The sequence below is a fragment of the Chroicocephalus ridibundus genome, chromosome 10 (genome assembly GCF_963924245.1).
Source record: "Chroicocephalus ridibundus chromosome 10, bChrRid1.1, whole genome shotgun sequence".
In the NCBI taxonomy this organism is placed as follows: Eukaryota; Metazoa; Chordata; class Aves; order Charadriiformes; family Laridae; genus Chroicocephalus; species Chroicocephalus ridibundus.
In genome coordinates this window covers 6,764,132-6,773,673 of record NC_086293.1, presented here as the reverse complement: position 1 = coordinate 6,773,673, position 9,542 = coordinate 6,764,132, and the positions used below count along the sequence as shown (strand labels likewise).

Sequence of the window (9,542 nt, the reverse complement as noted above, 5' to 3'; positions counted from 1 at the left end):
TTCTTTCACCACTCAAACACCAAGCAGAACCAACTGACGTGCCACCAGTGGAACCACTTCTAAGAAAAGCCCGGACACACAGCCCACAGTCCCACAGCCACATAGGCACGTCTTTTCACCTCTATCACCTCCACTCCCCTCATTCCCCGTTTCCTCATCCTCTTGCCCCCATTATCCCTCTTCCTATGTCTTTTCCCATAAATTTTCCTCTTTTTTTCCTGGCTTCTCTGAGGCACTATGCTCCCAGACCGCTTGGCCCCATGCACAGCCCTTGACTGTGTCACTGGAGACCCTCTCACCCCAAAACGTGCCGCAGTGAAAGACAAGGAGATCCTTGCAGGTGCTTACTCGTTTTATTAGCAGCCCCCACGGCCGGGTTCCCAGCCCCATGGGGAGGGTCCCTCTGGTCACCCTCCCCTGCCCGGTGTCCCCGGTGCGGTGGGGGAGCTCACTCGGCAAAGCCCGGGATGTCGCAGCGAGGTCCCTGCCACTTGTCATAGCACTGGCAGCTGAACTCCTGGGCCAGCCGGAAGACATCGTCGCCGTTGGATTCCAGGCTCTGTGCGACCAGCCAGGGCTTGCCGGCTTGCAGGTCGATGGCGAAGCGGGAGGGGTCGAGGTGGAGGAAGCCCTGCTTGCCCTCCTGGCGTACGCAGCGACCCCGGCCGGAGCACAGGCTCTGGCTGCACAGATCAGCGCTGGCTGTCACGTTGACGATGTAGTGGCCCAGGGGCCCCTCCAAGTAGTCCTTCAGCCGCAGGCACATCTCCTGCAATGTCACAAAGTGTCACAGCGCTGCGTGGCCAGGGAATGGGGTCCCCATGGGCAGTGCCACCTGCCACACTCACCTTGGAGCTGCTGTAGTTGAGGCTGCCCCAGAGGATGATGCCAGAGGCACCCTGAGCTGCGCTTTCCCCAATGGTGTTCACCAGGTCCTCCTGTACCCAAGGGGAGAGGAGAAGTCAACGGTGCCCAAAGCCCCCGTGCCACCCCTGCAGAGCTAAAGACTCCCTCGCATCAACCCATCACCCTGAGGGGTGCCCACCATCCCCATCACCTGGGAGAGGAAGTCGACGGTGCTGCTGAAGGCGATCTGGGAGTAGGGCAGGACGGGGATGCCTCTGTCGAGGACGCCACGCTGGACGGCAAAGGCCTCAGCCACACGGTGCCGGACATAGGCAAGTGCCTTGTTGGTGCCATTCAAGACGGGGGGCAGGTAGATGCTCGGGTAGAGCGCCCGGCTGCTCTTCCAGAGCCACTGCAGCTCCTGGTTCCTCTGCTGCTCCACTGCTGGACACATCCCGGTGAAGGGCTGGCTGTGGAAGTCGTTGTTGTAGCAGTTGGGGAAGCCATAGAAACCCCAGTAGCCGTTGGGACGGAGCTTCTCACCCAGCTGCAGGGTCCGCTCCATGAAGTCACGGGCACTTTTCTCAAACTGCCTCTTGGCCTCCTTCTTCACCTGCTGGGGGGGCCACTGCGGGTGCTGTTGCCGCACCAGCCCCTCTGACTTCTGCCGGTAGATGTCCATGGGGCCCCAGTTGCGGACCCACAGCGGGCGCCACTTCTCCCAGTCGATGACAGCTAGCCCATCGTAGGCAGGGCTGGGCAAGGTGGTCTCAATGTCCCGGGCGGCCTGGTGGAGGTGGGCTTCCAGGCTGGCATTTTGGGGGAGCCCCCCATTCACTGCCACCCCATCAGAGGCGTAGTAGGGGAGGAGTCCCAGATCTTTGCTGTAGAAGAGGGTGATGTCCTGCCCGATGAAGGACTGCTGGTCGTTGGCCAACACATCGAAGATCTCCAGGTTGAGGTGGATGTTGTACTTCTGGGCGCAGCGCTCAGTGGGGATGTTCCAGATGGTGACGAAGGGACGATTGATGAGGACAGGGCCGGGCCCCCCAGCGTGGGCCAGGACAGGCAGGAGCAGCAGAAGGACCCAGCAGGACCACCCCAATGCCATGGTGCCGGCAGGTGCAGGATGGGTCTCAGTGCTACCTGGGGAGAGCTGAGACAGGCTGAGACCGGGGCAGACCTCGACGCTTTTATCCCCAGCCTAAGCTGGAGCCAGCATTAATCCACACCCCGGTTCCCAGGTGGTGCCTGTCACCAAGGGTCACCTCTCCCTCCTCCTCACGTGAAGTCCTCAAAGTTATCACCAGACGGAGCCCAGCACGGCGGCCCGGGAGCGGGGATGGCAGCGTGCCAGTCCCGGTGAATGACTCCCGGCTGGGGAGGAATGCGCAGAGTCAACACCCGGTGACGGGCTGGCGATGAGCTGGGCTGGAAAGACAAACAGACACGGGCCGGGTGGGGAGGCCGAGGTCACGGTGACGGACATAAGCCGGGCCGGGCGGGTGCCGCTGGGGAAGTGAAGGGCATCGGCCCTTGGTTGGGCGGAGGAGGGCACTGCTGGGAGGAAGCTCACAGCCTCGGGCAGGACCGTCCGGGGGACAGCCCTGGGAACGGCGGTAGGACAGGACAGCGGTGTCTGGGGACACGCGTGGGGACAGCAGCCACAGGAGGGCCCTGTCTGGGCCCACGCGTGGGGACAGCAACCACAGGAGGGCACCAAGCGGGCACGCAGCAGCCGGGAGGTGCCGGCAGGAGGGTGGCTGTGCCACGCAGGATCGGGCGTCCCGGCGCGGCGGGCCGTGCCCACGGGCAGGGAAAGGCTGCGACACGGCAGTACGGGGCCCGGCGAGGGCAGAGCGCGGGGACACCGGCGGCAGACGGGCCGTACCCCCCCCGGTCCGTGGCGCGTCCCCACGCGGCTGCCGCGGTCCCGGGTGGTTCCGCCCCCGCGGGGCGTGGCGACGCCCGGGAGGGGCGTGGCTTGTGGCGAAAGGGGCGTGGCCACGGGGCAGCGCCCCCGCGGCCTCCACGTGGGTGGCCCGGCCGCGGCTCCCACCCGCGGCGGCACAACGGGGCCGGGACGGGGCGGGGGGGGGCCGGGACTGCAGCGCCTTCCCCCCGCTCTACACCCACCCCCGGGCAGGGCAGCCATGCCAGGGAGCGGGGCTAAGGAACGGTAGGGTGACCTGTCTGTCGTCGTCCTCCTGGTCCGTCTGTCCCCCCCACCCCAAGTCACCCCACACCCCAGGCACACTCCGCCCAGCTTTATTCAAGGTAAAGCACTTGGGTGTGGGGCAGCGCACAGGGGCTTAGCACCACGCAGCACCCGCTCCCTGCCCCCATGCCCCCCTCGCCCCCATCCCTCTCCTTACAACAGGAGAGGGGACACACACACCCCCCCCCCCCAACCTGCCCTCCATCCCCATGGGGGGCACCTGCCCCACAGCGGGGAGGGCTGAGGTGGGGCGACCACATAGCTTCCCCCCTCCCCAGCACAGGGCAGCCCCCCCATAACGATCTGCCTCACAGGCAGGATAGGGACATCTTAAACAGGTCCCCTACACCGCCGCAGAAAGGGGGTGCTGAGGTGGGGGGGGCAGCTCAGTCCAGGGGCGTTAGCACCAGCTTGCAAGCAGCAACAGCACCCCAAGTCCCAGTGGTGCCAGAGGGTCAGGGGCATGACTAGGGGGGCCAGCGGGCACCTGGCAGCCGCTGCCCTGCCAGCCCTGGTAGCAGTGGCAGCGGAAGTGGGTCCGTAGGAAGAGGGTGTCAGCAGAGGACAGCTGGCCCTCGGCCCAGAAGAGGGGCTGCTGGGGGTGGTCACCATCCCGGCGCCGCAGCTGGAAGCTGGTGGAGTTGAGGTGGAGGAAGACGTCGGCGGTGCTGTCCTGGCGCAGGCAGCGGCCCCGGCCCTGGCACAGCGTCGTACTGCAGAGCTGTGCCGCTGTCGTGACATTCACGATGTAGCGGCCCAGGTCCCCCTCCAGGTAGTCCTTGATGATCTGGCATGAGTCCTGAGGGAAGAGGGGAAATCAGGGGCATGTTGGGGTGCCCCAGGGAGAAAAGCACCCCAGATGGGGAGGGCACTGCAGCCTTGAAACACTGGTCACCTATCATCTACCTCCCCAGGGGCACACTGACCCCCAAACCTACCCGGTTTTTGGTGAAGTCTGCGTCGCCCCAGAAAATGGCCCCGGCTGCACCCAGTGCCGCACTCTCTCCGATGGTGGAGATCAGATCCGGCTGTGGGAACAGAGCCCAGTTAGTGCCCACAGACCCCACACAGCACCCACACCCCCCAGCACAGTGCACCCCAAAGAGCCCGCTGTGGGGTCAGGGAAGCAAGACTCATCCCTGCTCCAGGTGACAGGGCGAGGGGACTGTCCCAGCTCCTTAGGGACAAGGCTTCCCAACACCACCCGTCTCCTCAGCGACTAAGCCAGCACAGTACAGCGGCTGTGGGCTCACATACCCCAGGGTCCCGGCTGCCGAGACCCAGGAATCCTAAGGCTCCTCCCAGGCGCTTCCCCGGTGACGGTGACCATTGGTGCCAGTCCTGCTGCCAGACACCTTGCCCATAAGGGCGGGTTGTTTGTGGCACCCCATCACCCACCCATGGAGGGGTTGAGCTGGGGGTCTCCATGCCATGGCCTCCCCCTTAGATGGAGGCAGGCAGGGCCAGGCACCCCTCCTGGTCCCCGGGGCCAGCCTCATGCCAAAGGATGCTGCTCCCTACCTGTGGAATTTGGATAACGAGGTGAAGTCTCTGTGCTCAAAGACCAATTAAGACTGGCTTTGCTATCCCTTGTGCAACCCAGGGGAGTGAAGACCTGTCTGGCTATCACAGGATACATAAATAACGGGGAGCCAGGGGACAGCCCTGCTTTTCATCAGCAGAGACAGTAAAATCAAGATAACAGAGACTTTGTGTAGTTCTTTGTTTCCTGGAGAGGCTACCACGCCCCGTAATTGGCCTTTCCCTCATTACCTGTGAGATGCATATTAAAGTTGACACCCTGTATATGCTAATGAAGATTTTAGAGATCAGGCTAAACATACATGACTGTAGCACTCGTCTCTCCACCCAGATCACACTACACGTCACCTAGGGGAGGGCAACCTTGTAATTTTGGGGATAAAAGGATGGAGAAAATGAACGGTTAAATTGGGAGAGAAGAAACTTGATACATGAGGCATCAGTCAACGAGCTGCGTTCTCTCCCTCCACCCCAGGCAGGGACGCCTTTCTGGGTAAGCGCTGCGCCTTTCACCCGCTGGGGAATGCTACCCCGGGTTGTTGTACTATCATTCTTGCTAGCAATATTAACCTTAATTAATTAGCGCTATTGTAGTTGGCGAGTTTCTCAACAGCAACCTCGAATCTGCTTCTGTTGCTCTCAATAAAATAACGGGTTTCGATTACTTGTGAATCTGATTCAGCAGAAGTCCTTTGGTGGGACTCTGATAGTAAATCGGTGAAAGTCCTGGGACTCTGACAGACAAATATTGAAACGACAGTCCTTTCAACGCGACACTACCCCACACAGGGGCAACCAAACCAAGAGGTGGTGGTGACACCATGAGAACGGCCACCAGCCTCCAGAGCCATCCCACTCTGTGGATTGGGATGGGACAGGGGCAGAGGGACCACCTCGGCTGACCCCAGAGCCCAGGTACCTGGGGCTCGGGACAAGGACGTCCCAGTGGCACAGCCCTACCTGGCTGAGCACGTCCAGCTTGCGGATGTAGGTGGGACGGGTGTAGACGAAGACGGGCAGGGAGTAGCCATCGTGGTGCTGCTGCGAGATGCGCATGGCCTCCATCACCCGCGCCCGCACGAACTTCCGGCTGTTGGGTGTGGATGCCAGGAGCACGTCGAGGTAGATGGAGGGGTAGAGGGCCGTGCTCTCCCTCCAGAGCCACGCCAGCTGGTCGTTGCGTGTTTTCTCCACGTCCGGGCACTGCCCGGTGTAGCTCTCCTTGTTCTTGCTGTAGTCATGGTTGTAGCAGTCGGGGAAGAGGTAGAACCCCCAGACCTGCTTGGGGCGGAAGCTCTTGGCCACACGCAGGGTGTTCACCATGAACTCCCGGGCGGCGGATTCGAACTCGAACACCGCCTGCTTGTTCACCTTCTCCGGGGACCAGGAGAGCTGCCGCTGGTGCACCAGGTGCTGGGACACCTCCCGGTAGATGTCCTTGGGCTTCCAGTTGCGAGCCCAGATGGGCCGCCACTCCTCCCAGTCGATGACGGCCAGCCCCTCCTTGGCGGGCGAGGGGATGTACTTGCTGATGCCATCCCGGAGGCGGGCGAGGTGCTGGGACATGCTGCTCTTCTGGGGGACGCCACCGTTGACGGCCACGCGCTGGGCGGTGTAGTAGGGGTAGAGCCCCAGGCGCTCCTTGTAGAAGATGGTGAGGTTCTGCCCCACGAAGCCCTCGTTGGGGGAGGCGTGCAAGTCAAAGAGGCTGAAGTCCAGGGACACCTGGAAGCGGGGCTTGCAGTCCTGGGTGGGCACGTTCCAGGCCACCAGGAAGGGCCGGCGGGTGAGCAGGGGGGCGGCCGACGGCTTCTCGGGGGGCTGCCGGGCCAGGGCCAGCAGGGCCAGCCAGGGCACGGCCACCAGGGCCACCGCGCAGCCCCCGCGCATCCTGCCCAAGGTGGGGCCTGGGGACAACGGGGACGGGGGGCGTCAGGAGCGGCGGAGCGGGGGGGGGGCGGCCCTGCCCCAAGCCCCCTCCCCACAACCCCCGCCCGCGCTCCGCTCCGCTCCCAGGATATCCCGCTCCCAAGCGGCTCCGCCCGCGCCCGCTCTGGATTCCTCCCGCCGCCTTTGTCCCACACCGGCACACAAAGCGCCGGGGCGCGGCGGCGGCGTCCCCCCAACCCCCCGCAGCCCCGCTCCCCCGCCCGGATCTCACCGCGGCTCACACCGTCCCCCGCCGCGGGCTCCCACCGGCACCGCCTCCCCCCCGCCGCCCGCTTTAAACCTCCCCGGCCCGCACCACCCGCGGGGGCGCCGCCGGCCCGCCCCGCCCCGGCCCGCCCCGCCCGCCGCACGGGCCGTCGCGGAGCCGCGGGGGGGGGAACCGGCGACGGCACCCCCACCCCTTCGCCGCCGCCGCCGCCGCACACACCTCCGTGGGGACGCGGCACCGGGCACGGCGTGCCGCCCCCACCACCGCCGGTGCGCTTGGTACGGCCCGGGAGGCCACGCCCCCCCCGCGCGCGGCGGAAGGGGGCGGGGCGGCGGGGGGCCGGTAGGGGGCGCCGCGGGGCGCGGGGGGCGGTGGCGCGCGGGGTCCGGGGCAGGGGGGAACGTCCCCAAAACTGCGGTGACCCCAAGATGGTGGTGACCCCAAGGTGGTGGTGAGCCTCAGGACGGTGTCCCCGGGATCGCGGTCACCCCAAAATGGTGGTGACCCTGGAACAGTGGTGACCCCCAGGACGGTGTCCCCAGGATCACATTGTCCCCAAAACGGTTGTGACCCCATAACGGTGGTGACCCCAGGATGGTGGTGACCCTGGAACGGTGGTGACCGCAGGATGGTGTCCCCCAGATGGTGTCCCCAGGATCATGGTGTCCCCAAAATAGTTGTGACCCTGGAACGGTGGTGACCCCAGGACGATGTCCCCTGGATGGTGGTGACCCTGGATCAGTGTTTTCCCCAGGATCACCTTGTCCCCTGGATGGTGGTGACCCTGGATCAGTGGTGATCGCAGGATGGTGTCCCCAGGATCACGTCCCCAAAGTGGTTTTGACCCCAGAATGGTGGTGACCCTGGACCAGTGGTGACCCCCAGGATGGTGTCCCCTGGATGGTGGTGACCCCGGATCAGTGGTGACCCCGGATCAGTGGTGTCCCCAGGATCAGATTGTCCCCTGGTTGGTGGTGACCCCAGAACAGTAGCGACCCTAGGAAGGTATCCCTGGATAGTGGTGACCCTGGAACAGTGGTGACCCTAGATCAGTGGTGATCCCAGGATGGCGTCCCCAGGATAACGTTGTCCCCAAAATGGTTGTGACCCCAGAACAGCAGTGACCACAGGACAGTGTCCCCTGGGTAGTGGTGACCCTGGAACGGTGGTGACCCTGGAACGGTGGTGATCCCAGGATGGCGTCCCCAGGATAGCGTCGTCCCCAAAATGGTTGTGACCCCAGAACAGCAGTGACCACAGAACAGTGTCCCCTGGATGGTGGTGACCCTGGAATGGTGGTGACCCCAGGATGGTGTCCCCAGGGCGGTGGTGACCCCAGAACAGTAGTGACTCCAGAACAGTGGTGTCCCCAGGACAGTGCTGTCCCCAGGGCGGTGCCGTGCCGGGCAGGACGTCCTGTGCAGGGCCGGGGCTGTCGGTACTGCTGACTCAGGAATGGCCCGGCGGGTTTCCTGCCTGGGGGGGACAAGGGGGGCCACAGGGGCAGCAGGTCTGGGGGACACTTCCTTCCCAGGGTGCTGCTGAGGCTCCCGCAGGTCCCCCCAGGCGGGCAGCGGGACAGGCAGGGCTCAGGGACCAGCCGTGTGGTCAGTCCCCATGTCTTGCCTGTCTCCTGCCGGCTCTGGCTGGGGCTGGGGGCCATCGGGGTGTCCCCACGGAGGAAGCACCGGGGCCAGAGCGCAAGGGTGTGCCGGGGCCAGCGGGGGAAGGAAGCGGGGCTGAATCTGCGGAAGCGCTCCCCAGCCGCCCGCCGGCTCCCTGGGGAGCGGGCGGGAGCACCGAGCCCGGCATTGTTCAGTGCCGGCAGTGCCAAGCCCAGAGCCACCGGTGCCCACAGATGGCTCCGGTTAGAGGAACCCACTCGGGTGCCAGCTTTGGCAACAAAGATCCCACCAAGACGGGGACGGTACTGCCAGGGATGGGGACGGTGTCCAGGCCGGCCGCTCCGAATCCAGCTCGGCGTGGCCCACGGGCAATGCTGGGCACCATCCGGGAGAGGGGCAGGGAAGGTCGGTCATGGCCGGGCGTGGGCTGCCAAAACCCTCGGGAGAGATTGCAGGGAGCCAAGAAATCCCAGCGCCGGCGGGCGCTGCCCTTCCCCTCCGGGCAGTAAACAGGCTCCCTTCGCTGGCAGCAAAAACGCCTAAAATTTTCCATCCTCTGTGACTTCGTGCACCGAAGGGAACCGGCCCCGCCGGCAGTGGGGTGGCCGGAGGGGTCACACGCAACTTTCCACTGCCGGGAGGATGGAAATCCTCAACGTCATGCAGCTTCTTGCTCTGTATCGCCTGCCTCGATTTCCCTCTATCCTTTCCCACAGGAAAGACCCCAGATTTTGGGATGGGGCAGCCAGAGAGATCTATCCTCCCCTCTCCTGTCTCGCCCCGCCGAGCGTGAGATGATGCTAAGCCGCTCCCAGCTGGGCAGGAGAGTGGAAAGGGACGTGGGGCAGGAATCCCTCACGGGTGCCGGGTAACGGGACATTATTCACATCCGCTCGTGCCGGGCAAGTCCGGGCAAGGTGTGAGACGAGCAGCCACAGGGCCAGGAGTGGAGGTTGGCACCCACCTCCGCCTTCGGTCCAGGGGCTGCAGGCACAGCCCTGCCCCACAGGTGGCAGGAGGGGGACGGAGGTGGCCCCGGCAGACACAGAGCTGCTCTGTGGTGAGCCACAGCCACCACCTTGTTTAACCTCCCTGAGCCGTACTGCCCCACACAGCCGCCTGGTCTCCCTTGAGGCCATCACAATCTGACCCC

At 64.7% G+C, this 9,542-nt stretch overlaps 2 protein-coding genes across 2 annotated transcripts; both read right to left on the bottom strand.

Annotated features, from left to right (window-relative positions):
• Positions 1–334: 334 nt before the first annotated feature.
• On the bottom strand, positions 335–3,186 carry HYAL1 (hyaluronidase 1). The gene is made up of 3 exons (XM_063348145.1): positions 1,058–3,186; positions 849–938; positions 335–769 (listed from the first exon to the last, which is right to left on the bottom strand). The coding sequence occupies exons 1-3, from the start codon at positions 1,955–1,957 to the stop codon at positions 449–451; spliced, it is 1,311 nt and encodes a 436-aa protein (XP_063204215.1). The 5' UTR covers positions 1,958–3,186; the 3' UTR covers positions 335–448.
• A 114-nt stretch (positions 3,187–3,300) lies between these two features.
• HYAL2 (hyaluronidase 2) lies at positions 3,301–6,844 on the bottom strand. The gene is made up of 4 exons (XM_063348144.1): positions 6,768–6,844; positions 5,567–6,513; positions 4,003–4,092; positions 3,301–3,863 (listed from the first exon to the last, which is right to left on the bottom strand). Exons 2-4 carry the CDS (start codon positions 6,494–6,496, stop codon positions 3,465–3,467), a joined length of 1,419 nt encoding a protein of 472 aa, XP_063204214.1. The 5' UTR covers positions 6,497–6,513; positions 6,768–6,844; the 3' UTR covers positions 3,301–3,464.
• Between the last annotated feature and the right edge of the window lie 2,698 nt (positions 6,845–9,542).